Source organism: Chenopodium quinoa, unplaced genomic scaffold (assembly GCF_001683475.1).
Source record: "Chenopodium quinoa cultivar QQ74 unplaced genomic scaffold, ASM168347v1, whole genome shotgun sequence".
Lineage (NCBI taxonomy): Eukaryota > Viridiplantae > Streptophyta > Magnoliopsida > Caryophyllales > Amaranthaceae > Chenopodium > Chenopodium quinoa.
This window is the reverse complement of record NW_018745584.1, coordinates 1,471,351-1,496,676: the sequence shown is the minus strand read 5'-3', so window position 1 is coordinate 1,496,676 and position 25,326 is coordinate 1,471,351. Positions and strand designations below refer to the sequence as shown.

At 39.5% G+C, this 25,326-nt stretch overlaps 4 protein-coding genes across 5 annotated transcripts; 1 reads left to right on the top strand and 3 right to left on the bottom strand.

Moving 5' to 3' along the window:
* Positions 1 to 741: 741 nt before the first annotated feature.
* On the bottom strand, positions 742 to 4,960 carry LOC110716422 (glutamic acid-rich protein-like). The gene is made up of 4 exons (XM_021895035.1): positions 4,612 to 4,960; positions 2,087 to 2,199; positions 1,459 to 1,512; positions 742 to 1,341 (listed from the first exon to the last, which is right to left on the bottom strand). The coding sequence occupies exons 1-4, from the start codon at positions 4,958 to 4,960 to the stop codon at positions 742 to 744; spliced, it is 1,116 nt and encodes a 371-aa protein (XP_021750727.1).
* Positions 4,961 to 7,325: 2,365 nt separating this feature from the next.
* On the top strand, positions 7,326 to 18,263 carry LOC110716428 (transcription factor MYB3R-3-like). The gene is made up of 9 exons (XM_021895041.1): positions 7,326 to 7,479; positions 7,839 to 8,052; positions 9,302 to 9,353; positions 9,555 to 9,612; positions 10,660 to 10,754; positions 10,905 to 11,008; positions 12,630 to 12,758; positions 15,632 to 16,697; positions 17,695 to 18,263. The coding sequence occupies exons 2-8, from the start codon at positions 7,895 to 7,897 to the stop codon at positions 16,689 to 16,691; spliced, it is 1,656 nt and encodes a 551-aa protein (XP_021750733.1). The 5' UTR covers positions 7,326 to 7,479; positions 7,839 to 7,894; the 3' UTR covers positions 16,692 to 16,697; positions 17,695 to 18,263.
* Positions 18,264 to 20,839: 2,576 nt separating this feature from the next.
* LOC110716434 (serine/threonine-protein phosphatase 7 long form homolog) lies at positions 20,840 to 24,701 on the bottom strand. 2 transcript variants are annotated; one of them, XM_021895048.1, is made up of 5 exons: positions 24,208 to 24,701; positions 22,138 to 23,044; positions 21,977 to 22,064; positions 21,457 to 21,888; positions 20,840 to 21,375 (listed from the first exon to the last, which is right to left on the bottom strand). In XM_021895048.1, exons 4-5 carry the CDS (start codon positions 21,886 to 21,888, stop codon positions 20,932 to 20,934), a joined length of 876 nt encoding a protein of 291 aa, XP_021750740.1. In that variant the 5' UTR covers positions 21,977 to 22,064; positions 22,138 to 23,044; positions 24,208 to 24,701; the 3' UTR covers positions 20,840 to 20,931. The 2 variants fall into 2 exon arrangements, with proteins under 2 accessions (XP_021750740.1, XP_021750741.1); XM_021895049.1 differs by lacking the exon at positions 24,208 to 24,701 and adding an exon at positions 23,133 to 23,348.
* LOC110716421 (serine/threonine-protein phosphatase 7 long form homolog) lies at positions 22,374 to 25,259 on the bottom strand. Its single transcript, XM_021895034.1, has 2 exons — positions 25,130 to 25,259; positions 22,374 to 23,044 (listed from the first exon to the last, which is right to left on the bottom strand). Exons 1-2 carry the CDS (start codon positions 25,257 to 25,259, stop codon positions 22,374 to 22,376), a joined length of 801 nt encoding a protein of 266 aa, XP_021750726.1.
* Positions 25,260 to 25,326: the final 67 nt, after the last annotated feature.

Here is a 25,326-nt window from a genome sequence, read left to right as displayed (position 1 = left end):
GTCACTAAGCTAGCCGACTATTTATGAAATAGGCGGCAGCCACAGTTACCCGAGTCCGCTTACCGTCTGCCATTGTGCAGGGGCAACTCTACCTTGAATTTGAGGAACCCGGCTAATTTCAAAACTTAACACCTCAAATTAAAATAAGAACGGACCGCCTGCCCTAGTAGGACTGGTCGGCACCTAGCTACTACCACAACAAAGCGGCCGATTTCCTAAACAATATCCGTTGATTATCAAAAATAGCCAAGTACAAAAGAGAAAATGAGGGCTAGGTGCCAATGAATATATCGAGTCCAAGACGTGTGATATCTTCTGGATCCAAGCTGGACGACCGACTGATCTCGTGGCCGACTGACCGACTTTCGCTCAATCGCCCAGGGGCAGCAGTAACAGTCGACCTCTAAAAAGAGGCGTCCACTTACAGGGCTCCTATACTTGGCAACATTCAAATGGAAAATTTGATGCAAAAAGGAAAAGACGACAAGCAAAACAGTCAGTATAGCATGCAAGCGGCCATCAAAGACCTTCTATACTTGTCAAAAATTGGCGAATAAAAAACAAAATGAAGAAGATTGTTGTCCAAGACGACGAAAACATTCGCCAGATTCATATATATATATAAAAAAAACAGCCGGCCAAAGACCGGCAGAATATTCATAAACCCCGACCCCATGGTCGGGTAAAATGATACAAAAACAAGCGGCACACAGGCCGAAGAAAAGTTGAGATTTACACATCTTAAACATTTGAGGGAGGGACTTCGTCATCAGCGGCCGCCTTTTCAGTTTCGACATTTGGCGCCTGCTCTTCCAGGACATTCTCTTGTCCTGGCACATTAGCAAGAGCCTGTTCTTGATTGGCGTCCGCCTCTTTTTCGTCGTCCTCTTCCTGGTCCTCATCCCTAGAAGTTGAGTCGGCCTCCTCCTCACCCTCCGCCTTCTCCTCCTCCTCATCCTCCGCCTTCTCTTCCTCCTCATCAACCGCCTGCTGCATAACTTTGATATTATATTCACCAGTGTAGGCGGCGAATTTGGATTCCCATTGCTCATAGTCCGAGTCTGGGAAGAGGGCTGCCCAGGTCATCTTCATAATGGCAGCAGAGTCCTCCATCATATCCTGGGCCAGGGCCATTTTCTCGGACTCAGCCTTAACGCTGAGTTGCTGGGTCAGGGCCGCCTCCTGGTTTGCCAGGCGCTCTTTGAGCTTCTTGTTCGATTTGCGTAGTTCTTCGGCCGCATGATTTGCATGCTTCAGCGGCTGCAATTGGGCTTGGAGGTCCTTGACAGCCTTCTCCAACTCCAGGTTCTTCTTCTTGGCCGCCTCTAACTGATTCTTGACCTACAAGGTGGCAAACGCCTGATAATACAAAATGTCAGTGGTCAAAATTTCATTTTGGGCAATTTGGAACATTGCCTTGTCACAATCAGAGGCGGCCATGGCCTTCGCAGCTTTTACCTCCTTGGTCTTTTCATGGATAGGTCTGCGGAGACCATACACTCGGAGCATAGCCTGCAAAGCACAAAAACAGGCGTCAAGAGTGATCTCAAAAACAGGCGGCAACGAATGCCATTAACCTTACAGAAATTGCAAATTTCATCAAGTTTACCTCGGAGAGAAGGGCCAAGATGGACTCTAGATCAAGGGTGCCGACTCCCTTGACAAACTCCCTCTCCTCGAGGGGAATAGCCTTGAGCATAGACTTGGCCATCTGGACCAGGTCCGGCTCCTGAGGGGCGCCTGCAATAAACAAAAATGATTAATACGGTAGAAGGGGGGCAACAGGCCGCCTGATTTGAGGAAACTTAAAGAATGGATCCAAAAGAATCAGATATACCTCTTGGAGGTCGACTGTCCCTAGGGACAGTTGTTGTTTTTTTCCCACTCAGGGGGGTTCGCACCTGCTTTTCAGCAGCATGCAGCCTGGAGGAACCAGGCGTACTCCCGCCCGTCTGCTTACAGGCATTGGGGTCTGGCTACTAGGAGGGAGAAGGTCTGGACGACCCACCCTGCAACAAACAACCAAGTCAAAAAAATAAAATTTAAAAAAAAAAAGAAAAAACCACTAAGGATATCAGAGGCTCACCTTAGACGCCTCCTTTGAAGGCAAGTCAGTAGAAGGCCGCTTCTGGCCAAGAATAGCAGCGCGCAGAAGGGCGGCTGCTTTCTTGGAGGCGGTAATCTTCTCCATGGCTTTATCTACAAAGCAGTGCATCACAGAGTTAGAATAAAATTTTCAAGCAAATCAAGGAATCCAAAGACTCGAATAGTAGTGGGCCAACTACCTCTAGTCGTTCGTTCACTAAGGCCACAGGCGACCTAAAAGTATTCATCATACAACCACTTGAACTTGGGAAGACAGTGGTGAGGAATAAACTCTCGGACCCCTGTAGTGGAGTTGGCCCTGATGTCCACTTTGAAGAGTCCTCGGTCAAGGATCTCCTCTTTAGCTTCGCGAGGAACAGGCGGCATGTCAGAGCCGCCTGCTAAGTAAGTGTATGGTTTCTTAGTGACCCTGACTACGCAGAAAGAAACCCGCTAAGACCCGCCCCCATAATAAATGCAATTAACAAGCAAAACATAATTAAAACATAATTAAGGATGAAAGATTATACCTTTGACTCGTGCTTCGCTCTACTATGAGCACTTACTTGAACCCCGAAAATACGAGGTCTCCAACGGGATCGTACCCTCGAACCCGACCCGAGCGTCCTAAGTCTCGAAGGTTAGTCGAGACTCGGACAAATAAAACTATGAGTTTTACGAATCAAGGTTTACTCAAATCAAGAGTTGCCTTTAAATTCCACTCAAGGTTGTTCTTTCCCAAATACCCAAACTTTAGTATTTATAGGGAAATGAATCCTTGATCTTCATTTCCCAACCAATGTGGGAGAATGAATAATTTTGATAATTAATTTAATTCCAAAATAAATTAATAATCAAATCAATCACAATGCAACAAGTGTCAAGGGGAGAGAGAGAGTTAAGTGAGGACCAAGAGAGGTGGGGGGGACCACTGCCTTACTCCCCAAGGCTTTGCCCAAGCCTTGGTCCCCACCCTCAAAAAACCGGCATAGGGGATGTGCTGGCTGCCAGCTAGCACCAGCCAGCAGCCTTGCATCCCCAGCCAGGCAGTGCGTGCTAGTGTTGGGCGATGCTTGGCGCTAGTGCGTGCTAGTGCTAGGCGCTGGTGCGTGCTAGTGCTAGGCACTGCTAGCACGTTATGCTGGCGTTGGCCCTAGCACTCCCACGCATTGCCTCGCACATACTCGCATGCTACGCACAACCATGCCAGCCAGCCCCTCACGCACGCAAGGCCTAGAATGCGTGCTTCTAGCGAGCCACGCATGTTGGGCTTGGTGCTGGGCGATGGTGCACACGCACACGCACAGAGCGAGGATCGTGCTGCTGCTGCGATGCCCTCCACGCACACGCACACACGCACTCGCCTAGCCATGCGATAGTGATGTGCTTGTGCGAGGGGCCTGCGATGGTGCCTAGCACCCAGGCACGCATGCTGCGGTGCAGTGCCATGCGAAGGCACGCATATGCGCAGCCATGCTGTTGCGATGGTGCGATGGGCTAAGGCACAAGCACACGCACACACGCACAGGCCTAGCCATGCGATGGTGCTGTGCTTGTGCTACGACAGTGCCTAGGCTTGCGCCTAGCCATGCTAGGTGCATGTTAGCTCGAGTTAGCCTAGCGTTCACATGGCTAGGCCACTGTGATACTACGGCTACGCTCGAACTTGTTGCTTGTGATTTTGCGACGCTCGGTCTCGACGCCCTAGGCTCGATATCCGACGTCTGTATTCGTAAAACTCCGTCGACTCATTAAATCCTTCGGATTAATTCGTCGTCTCAGATCGGTTGTTCGATTGGGTTCGACCCGAAGGGTTCAGTTAAGATTAAGCTGTAATATCAATTGTACCTTAATATGACTGATCGGAAGCGGCCTCCACCTAGACATTCCGATCACTTGATCTTACGGAAAAATTAGCTCTGTAATTATTCTGAACCCTCTATCAGAATAATACACTTGTTGGAAGGAAACAATTCCTTTCAGTAAGGTGGATCCCGGTTCCACCTATTGTATTTTTTGTTCAAGGTTTTGTCAGGGCCGAAGACAATGAGGAAGGTGTTCCTCCAATCCTTCCATTTGTTCTCCTTTCCCCTGGTCATTAAATAGCCCTTGTGGCTAGAAATTTGACACCATCCGGTACCGCTTGTTTTGGGGGTCCGGCTAAGGTAATTCATGTGGGCGAACGCTTCAAAACTTGGTTCCACCCCATACATTTCACAGCCGGCCACATACCCCAATATATTAAACCAGGAGTTTAGGGAAAGCTGCCAAAGCCCAATCTAGTATCCATCCAGGATCCGTTCTACGGCCGGATGTAGAGGGAATCTAAGTACAGCTTTGATGGCCGCCTCATAGCAGCCGAAGCACTCGTCCCGGTAGCTGGACTCTTCAGGCCAGACTACCGTGTCCTCAGGGTCCAGGACCGAGAGCATGTAGCCATACCCCATTACATGGTTGGCCTGGAACGTTCCAATTCTCTCGGCCATGGCCTTCCGCCTGCCCTTTGGAACATGACATAGTAAGGACTGAATAACTCCCTCTGAGAGGTGGACGGTTCTGCCCAGTCGTCACCCTTCTCAGCAGCATGAGACTCTCTCGCTATATGTAGCCGAGAGTGTCTCTCCTCTGAATCAAGAGAATGCCGACTAGAGGAGCTGGATTCAGAGTCACTTGAACTCTCGGACTGTGCAGGCTCCTGTCCAGACATATCAACAAGGATAGGAGTGGCCGCCTGAACCTCCTTAGATTTTCCCAAGATTGAATCACTTAGAGTGCTTGGGGCACCAGGCGACCGGTCCGAGAGTTCACTCATGGGAATATAGAAGGAGGAGTCGTCCGAATTGGTAACTCTGGTCATCCTCTTAGTTATGGCCATGGTGTCCTGCACAGACACAGCGACAGTCGGACTTGGAACACATGGCAAAGATGGGTCCAGAAAGGGGTAGGCGACACTCCTAGTCCTAGACTCAGCCGTCCTCGGTGACCGGCTGATCACTAACTTAGGTCGTGCCGGGTGCTTTTGGGATACCATTTTTAAAAGAAAGTAAAGAAACACAAGTTACAAAAGGAAAACAGACGGTTACCTGAAGTGCAGTCAGTCCGGTAAAAGCAGCCGGTCACTACAAACAGTCGGCTAGTATAAGCAATCGGTTGATTATCAGTCGTCCAGAAGTCTCAGAGCATAAGTTCAAGGGTTCGAGTTCTCTTGCAAAGTTCACAAATGTGAACAAGAGACTTTAGTCAAACGCCCTTATATAGGGCTATCCCAGAATTTGAAGGGTCACATCCAAAATTCAAAAAATAGGCGGGAAAAAACAGACAGCCTATTACAAGCCGACATCTGTCGCAGGCTGTCGCCTGATTACGGGCCGACACCTGTCACAGGTGTCACGTGACGAGCCACGTGACCCCTGTGAGGGGAAAATGTTTAGGGGATTTTTCCCCGCCACGTGGACCAATCAGCACCTGCCACGTGTCAGCCACGTGGACCAATTAGGGACTGCCACGTGTCATACTCCAGGAGGTCCAACATGGACCAATCAAGCCATGCCACGTGGCACATAGACTGCCAACCTGGAAAACGGCCAACAAGGCCCGAATCCCAAGGCAAGCCCAATCAGTCCTAGGTTTTCCATTTAACCTAGTATTGGGCACGTACTTCGAGGCTATATAAACAGATAATTAGCCTCCATTAAAGAGTTTTGAATTAACTCATTCAGAGATTACCACACGTGCATACTAATTGCTAGACCTTACTTAGCATTAATTGCACTCCTTCCAAAGTTGCCCACGCAACTAGCCTGATCACTCCTCTCTTCGGAGAAACCAGATCACCTTTACTTTCCGCACTTTTTACTCCTAAACACGTTCTAACTTGATCGTCGGAGGCGGAGCTCCTACCAACCGGAGTTTCCTATGTTTTGCAGGTACAGGCGCACGGATCTAGTCCCGGAATTGTAACTCTCCCGTAGGACATCAAAAAACCCCGAAACAACAGTCATAATTTTTTAAACCCAACGTTGTACAAAAATCCACGAACACCACAGTTCTTTGTTTGGACTATTTTCCAAACTAAGCTTTATTACCAAAGTATTTTGCAAAGTGGACTCGTGACAAAACTATTTACCAAACTAAGCTTTCAGGGTAAAACGCTGTCTTGGACAACATTTTACACCCTGGTTTTTTTTTAAAAATATTCAACGAGTAAAACGCTGTCTGAGACAGCGTTTAACATGTTGACTTTTTTTTAAAAAAAAAAAATTTGCAATTTTTGATTTTAGAATAGAAAAAAAAATTACACTAAAAACGCTGACTGAGTCAGCGTTTTTAGTTAATTTTTTTTTTTTAAAAAAACTGTTAATTTCATATCTTAAAAATTGTTAATTTTTATTTTTTTTTAATTATAAAATCTGAAATTAAGAATTTAAATAAAAAATAAAAATAAAAATAAAAACTAAAAACTAAAAACGCTGACTCAGTCAGCATTTTTGGTGTAATTTTTTATTTTTTTATTTTAAAATCTGAAATTAACAATTAAAAAAAAAAAAATTAACTAAATACGCTGATTGAGTTTGCGTTTTTTGTGTAATTTTTTTTCTTTTTTCTAAATCTGAAATTAACAATTACGAAATTTTTTTGTAAAAAAAAAAAGTCAACATGTCTCCGACAGCGTTTTACTCGTTGAATATTTTTTTAAACAAACCAGGGTATAAAACGTTGTTCGAGACAGTGTTTTACCCTGAAAGATTAGTTTGATAAATAATTTTTCCACGAGTCCACTTTGCAAAATACTTTGATAATAAAGCTTAGTTTGAAAAAAAAAAATCCTCTTTGTTTAATCCAACAATAATACCATTGAGTACATCCATAAGCTCTGACTAACGATTCCTTGATCACCAATAATTACACCGAACCCTTTACACAATCCCACTTTCACTATCTAATCCAACGGTCACAAAACGCCCGGGAAACCATCATAAACTAACGACTAGTCTTTCCCCACAACCCAAAGCTGTGCCGTTTTAGGTTCAAACTTCTTTCTCCCATTTTTCTTTTTCTTTTAATTTTAATTTAAAAAAAAGTGTTAACTTTAACGTCCATTAAATTATAGGGTTTCTAAAAACTTAAATTACAACTCACGAATCTCTTTCTAACGGCATTAAACGGCAACGTCGGTGATCTTATATTCGTTATATTTCTCTCATTTGCTTTTTTTTTTTCTTTTTTTTTTTAAAAAAAAAATTGTTTTTTTAACGTCTTTCTGAAAGCCCTTCTCTTTCTCTCTCTACATTGAACGGGCAAACCGCTCTCTTTCTCTCTCTAGAATCTGCTGTTGTTGTTTCCAACGGCAACCTAAATTTTCCTTTTTTGCAATGATTCCCGCCAGTTTTTAAGGTTTGTTTTTATTAATTTGATTTTAAATTATACGTTTTTTGTTTTATAATTTTGATGATTTTCTTCTTATTTTCTTGAATTTGATTTTTTGATTGGAATTTAATAAGTTGTGTAATTGATTTTTTTTTTTCGTTTTCTTTGATGAATTTGTGAATTTATTGTTAATTTTTGCTTGGTTTGTTGTATTGATCTGATAATTGAAGGTAAGATCCGTGTTTTGTTTATGCTGATTATGTACAGTTAGTTGAGATTCATAAGAATTTGATTTTAGGGTTTATGATTTTGATTTAGTGACTTATTTTTGGATTTTTGCTGATTTTATGTGTTTTTAATGAGTGTATTGGTTTTTTGGCAATTAGGTTGGTGATTGTGATTAGGATGTGTGATTTAGTGAATTGTATTATTAGAGTTGGAGATGGCAGAAGGTGATTTGAAAGCGGAAGAGTGTTGTTTGGAGAATAAACAATCAGCTGCTGCTTCGAGCTCGTCAGTTTCCGAGGAAGAGGGTAGTGCTAGTGTTAGTCTCAAGTCTTCGGGCATTTGTAGCCCGGTTGCCACTTCGCCTTCTCATAGGTATCGGAAGCTCAACTCTCTCCACTTTCGTGTTTCGTTGACATAAACTTTATGAATTCACTTATGTTTGTGTGGTGCCTTATATGCCTAGAGCAATCTGATTCTTTTCTTTTCTTTTTTTTTTTTAATTCTCAAATATTGTACTGTTATACCCAAGGTATTTTAAATTATGATGCTTTTTGGTAATCTTGTTCGGTGACACAACTTTGAATGAGGCGGAACTTAGTAAATTACAATGTACAATGTTAAGATGTATGCTATCGTGGAGTTTGTGTGGTGCCTTATATGCCTAGAGCAATCTGATTCTTTTCTTTTCTTTTTTTTTTTTTTTAATTCTCAAATATTGTACTGTTATACCCAAGGTATTCGAGTGAAATTGTGATGCTTTTTGGTAATCTTGTTCGGTGACACAACTTTGAATGAGGCGGAACTTAGTAAATTACAATGTACAATGTTAAAATGTATGCTATCGTGGAGTTTGTGTGGTGCCTTATATGCCTAGAGCAATCTGATTCTTTTCTTTTCTTTTTTTTTTTTTTTAATTCTCAAATATTGTACTGTTATACCCAAGGTATTCGAGTGAAATTGTGATGCTTTTTGGTAATCTTGTTCGGTGACACAACTTTGAATGAGGCGGAACTTAGTAAATTACAATGTACAATGTTAAGATGTATGCTATCGTGGAGTGGTGGGATGGATGATGCTGAGCTTTATGCTTACTAGTGTAGAACTTATAAAAGTTCATATTTTGAATATTCATATATTGAGATGAGTATAAAAAGTTTCTACATGACTATAATTTTCCTCCATATAAATTGTAAAGGATGGTTAAAGTGAACTTTGTTAATGGTGCCAAATTTCAAACTGTAGCTATTTTATTGAAACAGAGAGAGTATTCCACAATAATTGTTTTCATGTTTGAAGATTACTAGAGGTCTTCTTGGTAACACTTTTTATAGTGGACAATATAAAGAGAATATTGCTTAAGTGTAGCGTTCTCTTTTATCATTTCACATTTTAATGTCCCAGATTCTGTTAAAGAATTGTCTTCAAATCATACTCTATGAATCAAGGGATTAAATGTCATAGTCTGGTGTGTGTAAGCAGTATGCTTTGTGTATGTTCCCTTTCTAATGCTTCTTAGCATTTTCACACTTGAGGCACTATCTCTATCTACATGTACAAGTGACTTTTGACTGATGCAATTTTTTTTATGTAGTCTGATTTGTCAGCAAATTTTTCTTTGTAGGAGGACTACAGGACCAATTAGGCGAGCAAAGGGTGGTTGGACACCAGAAGAGGTTAGTATTAAAGATAATATTTCTACCGAAACAGGGAATGTGATTTTTTTTTTTTAATTTTTTTTTAAGCTTAAAAATGTGGGTATATACACTTTGACAACTCTTCAATTCCCACCAGCCTTTCTCTGGATTTCTGTATTGTCATTGTGTCTATTTCTTGCACTTTATTTGCTGGCTAATAAAGGAAAGTGCTATATGTAGGACGAAACATTACGAAATGCAGTTGCAACTTTCAAAGGAAAGAGTTGGAAAAAAATAGGTTTGTTTCCTTACATGTTTTACAGTTTGATAATTTACACCATTTTTACATATGATTTCCTCCTTCACTACTTTACTGAAATTGGGCTCTTTCATTGGAAACATAAATGGTATGAGTTCGAATTATAGCAAACCTACATAGTGTTTGGTTGAATCTTTGCAAAACTGATGCTTATGCGGTCCATGCCAAAAAAAAAAAAAAGAAAAAAAGAAAAAACTCAGTTGGCATTGGGTTGCCATATTATAGTGCAAGAAGGTTGGTCTTGCTCATTTCCTGTCATATGATATGAGGAAAAAAAAGCTCAGTGGGAGAGAATCTATTGTCTGCCTCGTGTGATACTAACCACCACCCTCACCCTAATTTTTATGTCCACAACCCCACCTTAGAACATAAAAAGAAGTTTCATAGTTTAATTGAACTACACAATATAGTGGAAATTTTCCAATTCATAGTTCACATCATGATGTTTAACCTGCCAAGGTGCCATAGTATGCGACATATATACCAGTATGAGGTTTAGAATTTTCTTATATGCCAAGGTACTTCTTTGAGGTGGATGAGCATTGGGTTAACATTGAGAATATGAGGGGGGGTTTTCTTGTTTACTTGTGTCACACATAATCATTTTCTTGTTTATACAAAAAATGAGCAAATGTATGCCATTGTAGAGAATTTCCAGGGTTAAACAAAACATTGTTGTTCTTTTTTTAATCAACTTCAAATTGCATTTGAATTGTAAAATTTAACTCTTTCCTTATACATTGTCGTTTGTATTGTAGATAGATTTTCATTGTCTTCTTCAAGCATAAAAGTAAGTAAAGCATGGCCAATTAAGAGTCTTTTTAAGCATCAAGAAATTTGCAATGCTGATAATTTCTCAATTGTCAATTTTTAATTGCATAAAACTATAGAATTGCTTATCCAATTCTTAGTGTTAGTCTTCAGTTTTGACGTGTATATGTTAATGGATGAAATTAGTCAGATAATGGAAGTTTATGTAGAATTAATGCATTTCACTGATATATGCTACAATGTTCAAATATGCAGCCGAGTTCTTCCCAGATAGATCAGAAGTACAATGTCTGCACAGATGGCAGAAAGTTCTTAATCCTGAGCTTGTAAAAGGACCATGGACTCAAGAGGTCAGATGTCACCTTATCATTTTTATATAATGTTTGTTAGGGTTCTTATAAGTATTGTATTGCTCTTTTTCAATTGTAGGAGGATAAAATAATTTTTTAATGTTCATTGGGTTTCTTATAAGTATTGCTTTACCCTTTTTTTAATTGCAGGAGGATGAAACAATTATTGAGTTAGTGGCAAGATATGGCCCTACAAAGTGGTCTGTGATTGCCAAGTCTTTACCTGGGCGTATTGGAAAGCAATGCCGAGAACGGTAAGCTTACAAACAAACTATACTATTTTGGTTTCAGGATCCATTTATGAATTGTTGTGAAGTTGGTGGCGGAAAAATGTACAACTGTATTCATATTCATTAACACCCCCTTCATCCAACATAAACTTGGTGATACTTGTGACCATTGGATCAACCCGTTAATGCCCATTTTGCTGGACTTCCCAAAAGTTTCCAAATGCTAAAAGAAGAAACCTAGGCAAACATGGTGATTTACAAAGTTTGTTGTAGGACAAACTCTAGGTTTAGCATCTCAAGGATTATTTGACCATTAGATACTCATTTCTTTTATCAATTACTAGAATGTATCTGTAAATGCAAGGGATATACTTTACGGAAAAATACAACATAGAAAGACGGTCACTTCTTTGTTAATTGAGAAAGTTTAAAATAGGTAGTTATTGGTAAAAAAAATAATAAAAAAAAACCTAAATCATAAATTATATTGCGTATAAATTGAGGATTGCTTTTGAAGGTTGTGGTTGAAAGTTGACAAAAGACATTTTTTTTTTATATAATGTAAATTATATAATGTAAATTACCATTGTATTTCTTCCACTATCTAGCAAATAGGTTAGGCGGTTAGTTGTAATTCTTTTTATTTTATTAATTTATTAAGTAACTTGCATTTGAAAAGTTATTTAGGCAGGAATGAATGATGTCTCTCCAAGAGATTTTAACTCCCAGAGATTTTAATTATAGCATAGAATAGATAGATGTATAAACATTCCTCACTTTTTTTTTTTTCTTTTTTGAATAAAGGTCAACATTAAAAATAGGCCAAAATAATGTAAAATTGTATTTATATCTCAAAAGCAGTTAAAATTTTTGTGGCCAAACTAAAGTGTTTCTGTAAAACCCTATAAGCTAGCTTAAAGAGTAGAGGGGCCCATAAATATATATTGGTTCTACATAAGCCCATATAAAGCCTGAAATTCGAATCTCGTGTTAAGATCATAACAATTCACAACTTTCTAGATTTCATAGCTTATACCATAAGAAGTTAGCTTTAGAAGTTTATTCCCTTTTGTGTGTCCAATCATTAGGACTTATAGTCTTAGATGGAGATTTGAAGCGTGGTTGTCAATTGCTATTTTAATATAAAAGTAGATGTGATGAGAGGTATTAGTGTATTATTTTTAATTAAATGAAACTGTAACCCTAAGTTCTAGTGGTGGGAAGTGAGTTAATGGCACCTAAATGTTTTTGTTGTTATTTTTTAGAAACTTGACAACTAGTTTTGAACATCTAAAATTTAATTGATACAGACGAAAATGGAATATTTGACTCTCGTTGGCTATTCTCATGGGGGCTTAAATAGACGTATATTAAGTTATAAACTTTACATAATCTTGGAATTCAAGTCTCTTGTGGTGGGATGGTAATTTCGCAACATCAAACGAGATCATAGATAGGAGCCTGGCCTTGGACTTAGGAAGTCAATATATGAGTCACATGTTAATTTAAGGCCGTCAGACCGATGTAATCTCTTTCATCCTTGAAGTTGGGTTTAGGGCATTGGTTTCAAGAGTCATATATCACTTTTCTGCTGTTGTCCTTTCCCCTCTCGTGGTCAGTGAACTGATGTTTTATTTATTCGTAGGTGGCACAATCATTTGAATCCAGATATAAAGAAGGATGCTTGGACATTGGATGAAGAGCTAGCTCTTATGAATGCACATCGTATATACGGGAACAAATGGGCAGAAATAGCCAAGTATTTACCTGGAAGGTGAGTAAAGATTTTTGCTTTCTTTAAAGGTGACTTTATATACATAACTTTTGAGTGTTTATTGAGTAATTGGAATGGTTCTTTATTTGAACTTCTGAGATACTTACTTTGCAATAAGTGTCATTTTAGTCTTTACTTGTATCCATTCTATTTTGACAAAAAAATTGAGGTCATATTCCGATTTTTACTTGTATTCATTCTATTTTAACAAAAAATTGAGATCATATTCCGATTTCAAAAGCAGATACAACACTTAGGCCTGAAGTTAAAATAATTTTGATTTATTTTTGCTAAAATTAAATTTTTTTTTTTTTTTACTTATTATAACTTAGTTTAACTATTTCACTTGTTCTTTGAAGTTATTAATTTTTACTGGTTAAAACCGAGTTTTACAGAAATTAACTTATTATTGTTGAACTTAACTTATTTTACTGTACTTGTCTTATTTTACTGAACTTATCTTATATTTGGTTAACTTAACTTATATTTACTAAATATTACTTCCTCCGTTCCCCTAATATTGCAACAATTACCAATTTAAGATCTTTAACAAATATTGCAACATTACCATATTTGTACATGCTTTCTCTCTATCTCTCTCCTCATCACATGGATCTCTATCTTTATTTTTCTCTATATCTCTCCTCATCTTAAATTCCGTGTCTTCCCCCCTTGTTGTAATATTATTGGAAAGGAGGAAGTATGCTTTTAAGGTGAAGGGGGCCTTACTTAGAAGTGGAGGGAATTTTTTTTCCCGGAGAAAAACTACTTCAAGAAAGGGATCCAACCAATGGGCAGAAATGTCTTTGATTATGGCTGAGTTTTTTATAACATTTATCACATATGTTTATTGCCAAATCTTGTGTCATGAATACTTTTTTTTTTTTTTGCCACCTTTTAGCCAAGGTTAACAAAAATATTTCCAACTACGGGGCATGTACATTGGACAATATTAATTGCAACTATGAGAATTGCATGTCGTAGTTGGTCCAATTATCTAGTTCGGTTTAACCATGTGTAATTTATATGTTGGGATTCTTATTGTATAATGATGCATAGTTGGAATTATTCATATTAACATTATGAGAAGCTTGTTAAAGAGAACATTTGAAGTGCTCTGTTTGGAACATGAGGGAACTAGATAATTGGTTGCGAGCTGGCTTGATATGGAATACTAGTGATAGAGTAAAAACCTTAACCTTCCTGCTCTATATGGGCTGGTTACTCGAGAAAAAAAAAAAAAAAATCCTACTTTATAGTTTGCCTCCTCTTTAACTACTAAGCTTAGGGAAATTGCATGGTTATAGGCTTGTGACTCGATAAAAAATCTGTCTACTTTACTGTTTGCCCCTCTCTCTAACCACAGGTTATGGAAACAAGCAAGCATGGCTTTTAACTTTTTCTTGGTGACTGCTGGTATGAGTCAGACATTGCCACCACAGTTTATAGAAATAAGCATGGCTTTTAACTCTTTCGGGTGACTGGTGGTATGAGTCAGATATTGTCAACCTATAATTGCAGATATAAGGTGCTAACCAGACTCTAATTGGACGTCTCTAGGGATTTAATCATAGGCCTAGGTTGGAAATATGTCTTGTATTGGACACACTTTTTCTGGCTTATATCTTTGCTTTATCTTAAACCTTAATGGCCCATTTGGTTGTTGATAATAAATGGTGATAATGTTAATGATTTTATAAGAAGCTTTGTGAAGAAGATTTCGTGCAATATGGTGATAATGCTAGTCCCTCCTCAAATACCTTATTTTTTACAATTTTCATCACCGCTCATTACCAGTTTAGAGCTGGTAAGGTTAATTTTTAAAGATTTTGTGGGTGGAGTTCTGTTGACATGATTATGACCATAGATTTTCTTTAATGTTTGATATGGAATATTGCAGCTCCTTGAATGTTTTCGAGCAGTATAGATTGTTACGGATAGCATCAACTTGCCATTGTAAATACTTAGAAGCACATAGAGTTCAGATCCAATGCATATGGTTCATGTTAGAATATATGGGAATATATTCTTATGTATATACTAGGAGATAAATAAGAAGAAGATATATACACCTAACTAACTAATATATACATAAAAAAAAATTCCCATATATTCTAACAGTTCAGCTCTTTGTTTGCCATCCTGTGATGCCTATACATGTTAATGGGAAATGATCTGCTAGTCCTGTGGCCTCATACATAGTGGAGGTAATGCCAGTGAATCCGATTGACAAAAACTGTCTCTAGAGATTTTGTTTTGTTTTACCTTCAACTATTCAGCCTCTGACAAGGACCCTAGTGCTAAAAAACACGGCTGAACCATGGTTTTTGGACATTGAATACTTTTTCAATCCTTAAGATTGATCAATTTGCCATTCAGCCTTCTTGGAAATCTGTCCCTGACAAAGTACAAGGAGACTTGACTGCACCCTCTTCCCCCTACAGTGATTCTTGCTCAGTCTACTTCAGACTAATACATAAGATCACAATATGTTAATGTATGGTGATTATCATTGGACATAACTTGTCAATCCCTGAGAATAATCTCACAATGATGTGGCTCAGTCTACATTAAATTAGACTGTAGCCCTGGATATGATAGACCGTGTATGGAAACCTGATTTGCTTTTACCTTTTCTTTGCACGTCAAAGTTCAAGATCTGAAGCTGAAGAAATAGGTTGATTCCTTGACAAAGATTGTACGCTTTTTGTGGGTCGACTGAATTGATCTAAACAGCCTACTCAGAATTATACTGTAGCCTAGGCTGTTAAAACTTGTTGTCGTTTCTCTTGTTGGAATTTTATAAACTGTATTTTCATTTTGACATTTTGAGTTGCCTGTAACATCATATTTCTGCTGTTTCTTTGTTATAGGACCGATAATGCAATAAAAAATCACTGGAACAGTTCCTTGAAGAAGAAGCTAGATTTTTATTTGGCCACTGGTAAACTCCCACCTGTTGCAAAGAATAATCTCCAAAATAATGCACGGGATATAGAAATACCCACTTCCAATGAGAAATTGATGGTTGGTTCAAATAAGGAATCCGATTCATCTGCTCAGACTTCTTCAGGTGCTACAGACCATGTACCAGAAGACACAAATATCAAGTTGAATATGGCTAGCAGTCTTCAAGAAATGGGTCCATCCAGCTGTCCTGCTGATGAGACTGCTGACTCTGATGTCGTGGAGCGATCATCTTATATATTCAGCTGTAAAAATATACACTCTTTACCATTACCATCACCTGATAAATGCAGAAGTGTTGATGTGATTGGTCAAAACGAAGATGCTGCTACTCCTCTTCAGCCTGTAAATCCAACTTATGGGTCACTGTACTATAAACCACCACAGTACGAAACTTGTAGTCCATCAGAATCAAACTTGACCAACAGTTGCACACAATCTGATTGCAGCCCAGCACCACTCACATCACGCACAGGCTTCTTCACTCCACCTAGTGTGAAGAGCAATGGTGTTTCTGTTCATAGCCCAGAATCTATATTGAAAATTGCAGCTATGACATTTCCTAATACTCCTTCCATAATGAGAAAGAGAAAGGTACAATTTCAAACCCTTCAAACCCAAAAGAATGGAAAATATGATGAAGCTTCCTGCAAAGATAGGTGCTTATCTTCAATTGAGCAGCGAAGTGCAATACATCAATCTATGAATCAGGATGGAAGCTTAATTCCCACTCCTCCATCTCATTCCTCTGTTGTGAATGAATTTTGCAATGGAAAGCCTTTTAATGCATCTCCGCCATATCGGTTAAGAACAAAACGCACAGCTATTATCAAGTCTGTGGAGAAACAGCTGGAATTCACATTGGACAAAGAGAAAGAAGGTGACACGAAATCGTTAGAATTGCAGTTCAGAGGCAACTCTCCTCTCAGGGAAGGCATATCGCATACAAAGATGGGGGTGACCTAGTGGTTGGTAAGTGTTCTTTACCAAAGTTTAGTTACCACACAAATTAATGTAAAAAGTTTTTAGCACCTTCTTTTATTTCCATCCTTTGGGCTTAATTTCATGCTTCATACTCATAATATGGTAGAAAATCATGATTTTGTGGTCTTACCTGATCAAAGCTCAAATTTATGACAAGCTTGAAGTGTTAAATTTTCGACAGTGTTGGTTGTGCAGCTTTTTGAGCCCTTAATTATTTTCTTACATTTTTTTTTTAAAATAAATATTTTTCTTACATTATGGCTTAGTTTTCTTGAATTCAACTAAGCTATTTCAAAGGAAGTTAGCTTTTAGTGGTTTTTCGATAGAAATAGCACAAAAAGCAAGAGGGAACAGGAAGATAGAGGGGGGAGGGGATGGAGGGAAGATAATAGTGGCATCACTTGAGAAGATATAGAGCATGTTTGGTTGGAGTGTTTTTTCATTGGAAACGGATTCAAATAAACCATTACCGTTACCAAGTGTTTGGTTGGAAGGTTTGGAAAACAATTACCGTTAGGGGTGATGGTTTCCACCCATTTGTTACCTCTCTAAAACCTAAGGTAACAATTACCCTTACTCTCATCAAACAAAAATAAAGGAAGATAGGTTTAAGTGATTTCTTTCCATGATTAAACCAAACAAATGAAAAGGTAAGAGTTAAATAATTCCTTTCCTTTTCATCAATCATACCAAACGCCCCCATAATGGTTTTAATTTTCACCTCTTGATAAATCAAACAAAAAGTAATTAGGAGATTTAGAGATGATGTGGGTGGTTATCATACATCAAGCATTATGCAATATATGATTTGATTGTCCCCAAGTCTTTTTGGTGTGGGATAAGTGTGTTCAAAATGCAAATTATTGGATTGATCTTCTGGTCGTCAATTTTTCTGTTATTTGTCTGTTACTGCCTACTGTATATATTATTATGGTGTAATATTGACGTATAACTTCCCTGAAAATACTGTTTGCCTACGTTTCAGGTATAGAAATTGAAGAGAGCATCATACCCCTCATGAGCCCATCTCTGAGAAAATTAGGAGATGGTGTTTTGTTAATCGCGTCTCGAAGAACAGAGAGGATCAGGCATATCTGAGGGAACCAAGCTTCGTAAAAAAGATGATTTGCGCAGGAGTTGTGTACATTAAAGCCGATAATCAGCTTACAACAATGGCTCAATTGTTTATACCAATAGACGTTTCCAAAGCTAAAAGTGACTCAGTGTCCATGGAATTTGCTGTTGGTTTGTACCTCATTATTTTGTTGGTGATTATTGTCGAAAACATTGATCCAAGATGAGAAAGGCTTTCAACAACTTAGGCTGTGTTCGTCCTCACTAACAACAGGCACTTCATACTAACATTTAGGTCGAAAATTTAGATTGGATACAAAGTACTATAGAAATAATTGAAAAGCCTAATTTATCATTTTTCTTTTAGAACATTTAATAAATTGTAACGTCAATGTAATTGGTCAATAGCTACGTTTATTTGCTCTTGTTATAAATAAAATAAATAGAAAAAAATTGTCATTTACTCACCGTTTTTACATCGCACTTTTTCTTTCTTTTTTTTTTTTTTTTTTTTTTTTTTTGCTCACGAGGGGGTAGGTCCCTTTTACATTGCACTTGCTAACCTTAAATTAAAATTTGGTAATGCTAATTTAGCCATTTAGGTCTACCTTGCAATGACAAATTGACAATTGACATCATAATAGAATTTAATGTTTACTTTATTATATGAAGAGGTGTAAATAAATTCTAATAAATGTTGATGTTATATTAGTGTTTATGTATAAGTTGTGTAAAACCTTGAAAAAAATATGAAATATTTCTAATTTTGTATTCATAATAATTATATGTAAGAAAATCTCTTTTCATAACTATGTCTTACTATGAATTTTATAAGGTTTTTCATGTATATAGAATTTTTTTTTATTTATTTATTTTTTGTATAAGATGGTCAAGTCGAGTTTGTTGTAAATAAGTGTCACATTGTTAAATCTCATACAATGGACAGATGTCAGATAATAACATGTTCGTAAATTTTTTTTTTTTTTTTTTTTTTTTTGACGAGCAAATGTATTCATTAAATCAGAGTTTACAACCTACAGAACAAGAACTTAAACTTAAACTATGGCTTTTAACACTAAAGTCGTTACAACAACTTTTGAGATTAAAGACGAAAATAAACTTGAATTAGTCGGATAAGTCGCAGATAAGGGACTCCTTACAAACCAAGGAGCAAAAACATACTACATTTCATGAAGAGAGCAACGGAGGGGATCGAAACTGTTTGACCATGGCTAGCACTTCCTTACCTGGCGGGATCAACTCATCACCAAGTAAGGTCATCAAACGAGTCACTTGAACTAGTGACCTTCTAATCAATAGCTTTCCTTGTTGGCAAGAAAGCTTTGACAACGTTGAGTCTCGAGAAACCCCAAAACAAAGTTTGGGGGCCTGCTTCAGATAATAAGAATCAGGAGTAATGACCAAAAAAATCATTACATCCGAGGGAAGAGAAACCAAACCCATACCACTCCAACAACATACACACTTCACCTTAGCCAAGGCCAACTTCTTGTTCAAACCCCCAACAACCGCACCTGTAACCTCTCTTATCACAGTAAACACCCCATTGTCCTTAACAAAGTGGCTTAACTCCTACTGCACACAACCATCCAAAATACTATATCCAAAACAACTAAATAGCCCGAAAAACAAACAACGGGGGCTAAAACATACCATAACAAAAACTAAGGCAAGTAAACTCTGATAAATACTAAGAACAAACATACTTAAGAAATGGAACAAACTAGAGGAGAGCACCGTCCAACCCGACAACCCAAAACCACTTACACTAGGAACCTCGAAACCCTAGCCCTAACTTCACTGTTTCCGTCACTAACTACTCTTGACGGCGGCGTTAGACCTAGCCCTCCAGTGCAAGGACCCACGAAACCCTAACCCTAACTTTACCGTTTCCGTCACGATCAAAATTACCGATGACCTTTATGACGGCGGCGTTAGGCCTAGTCCTTAGGCCTTGTTTCACCGGCGGAGAGACCCTTTGAATAAACGCAAACCTTCCACACAAAGGTGGGCAACGGCGACGGAGGGGGACGATCTAAACACTCCCCTCATAACCTTCGAACCTTAGAAAAGGCTCTCACAAACACCTTCAAAAGGATTAAAATCCCCAAGAAGAAAGAGGATAACGGAGTGAGGAAACCTCCAAACCCAAGAAGGGAAAAGAAAATAAAGGGGAAGGAAAACAGAAACCAAGAGAAGAAGAAGTCAGAGGAGGGGGAAAGAGGTCGCGGAGGCCGCGGCGGCCGGAGCTCCGGCGGCTCTCTGAGTTTGGAACCACCTCAGAGAAGAACGCGGATTAAAGGAGACGAAAGCAGAGGATGCTCGTCTCTCGCTGGCGCCTGGCAAATTAAAAGTAGGGGGAAGGGAGGAACCTCGCCGGAGAAACGGCTGCGGCGCCGGATCTCCGGCGAGCACCTAGGTTTCCGGCAGAGGTGTTCTTTAGAGGAGGAGAGAGAACAGAGCGTTTTGTGAGGAGAGAGAATGAGTCAGTCATGATCGTAAAAATTGTAGTATGTATAATGACAAAACTAGCCTAGTATTAAGAATGTCACTAATTTTGGGGGTTCATAGCATGTCAAATTAAGGTCAAGAAGAACCGCAATTCCCAAATTGCAGCCAAAGTTTTAAGAATTCCCATTCTACCGTCCACGTAAGCACTGGTTAAAAAACCGGTTTTTTTTTTTCCGGTCCAGGGTAAACCGCTACTTCAAGTAGCGGTTTCTTTGCAATAAACCGCCACTTCAAGTAGCGGTTTCTTAGTTTAAAACCGCTACTTGAAGTAGCGGTTTGTTTACAAAAAACCGCTATTTAATGTAGCGGTTTATTTTGGAAAACCGCTACTTCAAGTAGCGGTTTACTTTAAAAACCGCTACTTGAAGTAGCGGTTTACCCTGGACTGGTTTTTTTTTCAAACTTGCATAATCACTCAAAAAAAAAACCTGCAAGTTGTGTACCTGTAAAACATGAGATATATAGCATATTTTCAACACAACCACCATAAATAACAAGTTTATGAAGATCTAAGGAAGTCGAAATTGCAAAGTCGAATATTTTTCAATTGATTAAATATAACAAAATCCAATTCTAAGCATTTACAAAAAAATTAGTTTAGTTCCAAAATATACACTTAGCTCGGGCGTTGCTTCTTCCCATGAGGTGACGATGAAGATGATGCAGCTGTCTCCTCTGGAATGTCATCCAGGCCAACTCCAACCCCAGACGTAGTGTTGCTACGCCGTCGGTTTCTCTGATACTGGCGATGCACTAGTGGAGGAGATGTCATGATAGTATGCTGAGAAGGAGTCGGTGGACGGAAGGCACGTGCTGAATGGCCTCCACGATGAGGTGGTGGTCTGATCGGCATAGTGTGCACAGTAGAAGATGAAGACGTGGACGGTCGAGGCTGCTGAATAAGGTGTGACTGCCCCACCCTAGACAAGGTTTGGCCACAAAATGATGTAAAACCCTGCATCGTCTGTATGGCAAATGGTATAGCCGTCTCTGGTGGCAAGTGGGAGATGGTCTCAGTAGCTCCCGATAGCTGGACGTGCAAATCAGCAAATGCATGTGCCTACATTTAAGTGTAGTTGTAATGTTAGTAAAATGAAATCAAAAACGTAAGAACTAGATTGAAATGAAGTGAAGTTCATACAAGCAGGAGGTCCGAGGTAGCTGGCTGGTAATGACTCGGGGGGCGCTCCTGCGAAGGTGGAGTAATGACCAGTCTCGTGATGCGACGGTACCAAGCCATGTACTCTGTCATGGCCGGGGAAGAAGTCCCAGTGAACGGGTATCCCTGGACGACTAATGCCTCTCGTCGACTCCACTCGTGTACATGGTCCGAATGCCGAATCTCCCAATTACGTTGTCCCCTTCGATCCTTCCTGTGTAGAGCAACGTCCGTGTCTACATCCTGTGGGATCGGCTGGTCTAACCCGAACTGACGAAGGACTCGGTCTGGGAGGTGGAACTCAACGACGTCAAAGCATATAAGAGGTGCCCGTGAACGCCAAATGTGCATGTCTGAGCGACAAATCTCCGGAAGTCGATCCATCACCGCCTCAGTATATGGCTGCCAAATCATCTAATTCCCAAAACAAGTATGTCAACATGTATATGACTAACATAATGGAAGAAATACAATGCACAAAAAAAAGAAACATCGATTGTACCTGGTCCTCGCGCTGATGGTCAAACGCATCTCTGTAGTATGGTAGTCCAGAAGCAGTATGCGCACACGATAGATGGACACGTAACCACCTGTAAAGACATGTTAATAATAATTCTTGAAAGATAGAATTGTAAGAACATGAACTTGAAGCAAACATTGTACCTGCACGCCAAAGGGTCAACACCTCGCTGATGCTGAGTCCCCAAAATGTCATCCTCATCCTCAGCCTCAGGGTCCTCCTGTGGCGGATCTCGAGGCCTCCTAATGTATGGTCGGCCAATAGTAATATGCTCCCACGACCACAACTGTAGTAGGATGAGCGGGCCTCCAATCTGTCTTGAATCTCGCTGACATCCTCGACATAGCTGCCGATACAAAAAACCAAGAGTCGCACTCCCCTAGCTGTAGGTCGAAGCTGTCCCCCAGTCTCGAAGGAACGGCAAGTAGTAGAGTGACACAGCATCGCCACTCTTGTCGGCGAACAGAATAGATCCCATGAGAGTGAGAATGTAAGCACGGCTATGGCGCTGAACTGTCAAGTCATCAGCTCCCTCTGGCATCTGTGAGAAGTGACGTCTGAGCCACGTCAACTTCAAAGTAGATCCCTCCAGAAACGGCTTACCGTTATCATCATGGCCAGGTCGAACTCCCAGCAACTCCTCAACTAGGTCATGCCATCCCTCAAATGGAGGTCCAATGACAGGAGGGCCGTGCACTCTCAGACCTAACAGGACGGAGACATCCTGTAAAGTAATGGTGGCCTCACCTACCACTAGGTGGAAAGTATGTGTCTCCTGCCTCCACCTCTCAACCAACGCCGTAAGAAGAGATCGATCAAGCAAAAACCCTCCTCCCAAAATCCTATGTACACCGTAAAACCCAGCAAGCCTAACGTACTCTAGTACTCCGCCATCTACCCTCCACTCACGTCCCACGCTGACCATATGCTCCCTAACTGAGAGAACTCTATCAGCTACGCCACTCCAAACATCGTGGCTCCTATGGGAAGTCTGCAAGCGTAGAACAGATGGATCAACTGGGCCTGGACGAATCACCGGCTCCATGGGACCTACACGATAACAAAAAATTGAATTAATGTTAAGCGTTCGAGAAAAAAACATAAATATTAAACAAGAATATATAATTAATCATGTTACCCAGATGATCCAAATCCACCAATAAGAGTAGGACATGTCTTCTTGTTATGCCCAGGTCGCCGACAAACACTGCATGCCTTCTTCACACGATTGGGACGCTCATCCATTTCATTTCGAATTCTAGTGGACCGTCGGCCTGGGCCTCTTTTCAAATCTGGGTTGGCAATAGTAGTAGGACCATTGTAAGCTAACCTGTGAGAGATTTATTTGGAGGAGTATTTGGTAGGTAATAGAGATGGGATGTAGATGGGCACTTAGAGAGTTTGGAGTGATCAATGGCTGAACAGACCACCTTCATTTAGAGTCACTTCAAGAAGAAACAGATTTGATGCTTGCTGATGGTGGGGGCTAGAATACGGATCTGATGGAGGCAAATTTCATTCCATTTGAGGCGGAGGAGATTTTAAATATGCCGATTTCTTTTGATGATATATACTTTTGGAGCTACAAAATTCTGGTTCATATTTTTGTAAAATTTGACTATCATTTCATTTCTTTTAATTGGAAAATGGAAGAAGGTAGTGTTGGTTCTTCAATGTCGTCTGATTTATGGAAGAAGATTTGGAAGCTAAAAGTTCCACCAAAGGTACGAGACTTTATTTGAAGACTTTCTAAAGTGGTTATTCCTACTAATAAAGGCTTGAATGTAATAATTGATAATATTTCTCCTCTCTATAGAAGATAGATGTGATTTTATTACATGTGGAAACGGAGTTACATGCTATATTGGGCTGTGATTTTATTACTAGTGCTTGGGATAACGTGGAGATTATGAACAACAACACAACCAAAACCGAAACTCAATAACAACAACAATAAACAAGAACACTAACAACAACACAACCAAAACCGAAACTCAATAACAACAACAATAAACAAGAACACTAACAACAACAACACAACCAAAACCGAAACTCAATAACAACAACAATAAACAAGAACACTAACAACAACAACACAACCACAACCAACAACAACAACACATACATACAATTCTGAAACTCAATAACAACAACAAACTCAATAACAACAACAAACCCAATAACTGAATACAAAAAATAATTAGGGCACTTACCACAAACAAGAAGATCAGCACGTTTCTTCTGAAATTAGCGAAGCCGACCACTAAAGTCGAACCCTCGGCGTCAACAGCGGCGGCCTTCGTTGCTGAGGAATGCTCCGGCGGCGTCGGTGGATTCCTTGGCTGCGCCGGCTTCCGTTGAAGGAGGTGTGATTTTGGTGGAAGGCGTGGATGGGATTTTGGTGAGAAGACGAAAATGAAAGAGGAAAGTGAAATCGGGAAATTATACCTGCTAGAAAACCGCTACTTGAAGTAGCGGTTTATTAAACAAAAACCGCTACTTGAAGTAGCGGTTTATTAAAAAGAAACCGCTACCTGAAGTAGCGGTTTATTAGTAAAAACCGCTACTTCAGGTAGCGGTTTTGCTGTAGACCGGATTTAAAATTTCTTCCCCCTGAACCGGTGACGTGGACGGTAGAATGGGAATTCTTAAAACTTTGGCTGCAATTTGGGAATTGCGGTTCTTCTTGACCTTAATTTGGGAAAGAGCTCAAGAATTGTCATAGTACTTGAGTAAATTCAAGTTGATTTTTCACTTTTTCTTAATTTGGGGGTCTCGTGTTTTAATTTTTTGGTATTTCTTGTAATAAAATACACATGCATGGTCCCATTTTTCACTTTTCCTTAATTTGCATATCTAAAGTAACCAAGTAAGAATTACGAAACGGAGGTAATATTAATCACCAAAACATATTTACATCAAATATACAAGCTGTTAACAGCCAAAAGAACAACGAAATCCAAAACAAATCAGCCTATATTGTTCCTAAGCATTGCCAACTAGCTGAAGCCCTCCTCCTTCCACTTGCAATTCTTCACATGAGATAATCACCAACAAATTTCCTTCTTAACTCTCTTACATAAATACTCTTTGAACCATACCGCCTGGTGCCAAAGAATCTATTTCCGAGCATACCACCTGGTGCCAAAGAGCCTTGTTTCCGAGCATACCGCCTAGTGCCAAAGAACAGCCAAAGCCATCTGTTTCCTAGCATCTCTTTTATGCTTCCTGTACCAAGTCTTCCAGCAGTAACCAATAGAAACATTTCCTGGATTATAAATGCCTATCCAGTCTCGAATATTAGTAGCATAACAATCCAGACATGAAAAGAA

What these genes read in the sequence shown, in the direction of transcription:
- LOC110716422 (XM_021895035.1), bottom strand. Translation starts at nt 4,960, where the DNA reads ATGGCCATAACTAAGAGGATGACCAGAGTTACCAATTCGGACGACTCC. An exon ending in CTCTCAGAGGGAGTTATTCA is followed by an intron (nt 2,200 to 4,611) that starts GTCCTTACTATG and finishes ACTGCTTTGTAG; the next exon opens with ATAAAGCCATGGAGAAGATT. An exon ending in CTTCAAAGGAGGCGTCTAAG is followed by an intron (nt 1,513 to 2,086) that starts GTGAGCCTCTGA and finishes TGTGCTTTGCAG; the next exon opens with GCTATGCTCCGAGTGTATGG.
- LOC110716428 (XM_021895041.1), top strand. Translation starts at nt 7,895, where the DNA reads ATGGCAGAAGGTGATTTGAAAGCGGAAGAGTGTTGTTTGGAGAATAAA. An exon ending in GGAAAGCAATGCCGAGAACG is followed by an intron (nt 11,009 to 12,629) that starts GTAAGCTTACAA and finishes ATTTATTCGTAG; the next exon opens with GTGGCACAATCATTTGAATC. An exon ending in GCCAAGTATTTACCTGGAAG is followed by an intron (nt 12,759 to 15,631) that starts GTGAGTAAAGAT and finishes TCTTTGTTATAG; the next exon opens with GACCGATAATGCAATAAAAA.
- LOC110716434 (XM_021895048.1), bottom strand. Translation starts at nt 21,888, where the DNA reads ATGATTTGGCAGCCATATACTGAGGCGGTGATGGATCGACTTCCGGAG. An exon ending in CTACCTCGGACCTCCTGCTT is followed by an intron (nt 21,376 to 21,456) that starts GTATGAACTTCA and finishes ACTTAAATGTAG; the next exon opens with GCACATGCATTTGCTGATTT.
- LOC110716421 (XM_021895034.1), bottom strand. Translation starts at nt 25,259, where the DNA reads ATGTTTCTATTGGTTACTGCTGGAAGACTTGGTACAGGAAGCATAAAA. An exon ending in AGGCTCTTTGGCACCAGGTG is followed by an intron (nt 23,045 to 25,129) that starts GTATGCTCGGAA and finishes GTTATCGTGTAG; the next exon opens with GTCCCATGGAGCCGGTGATT.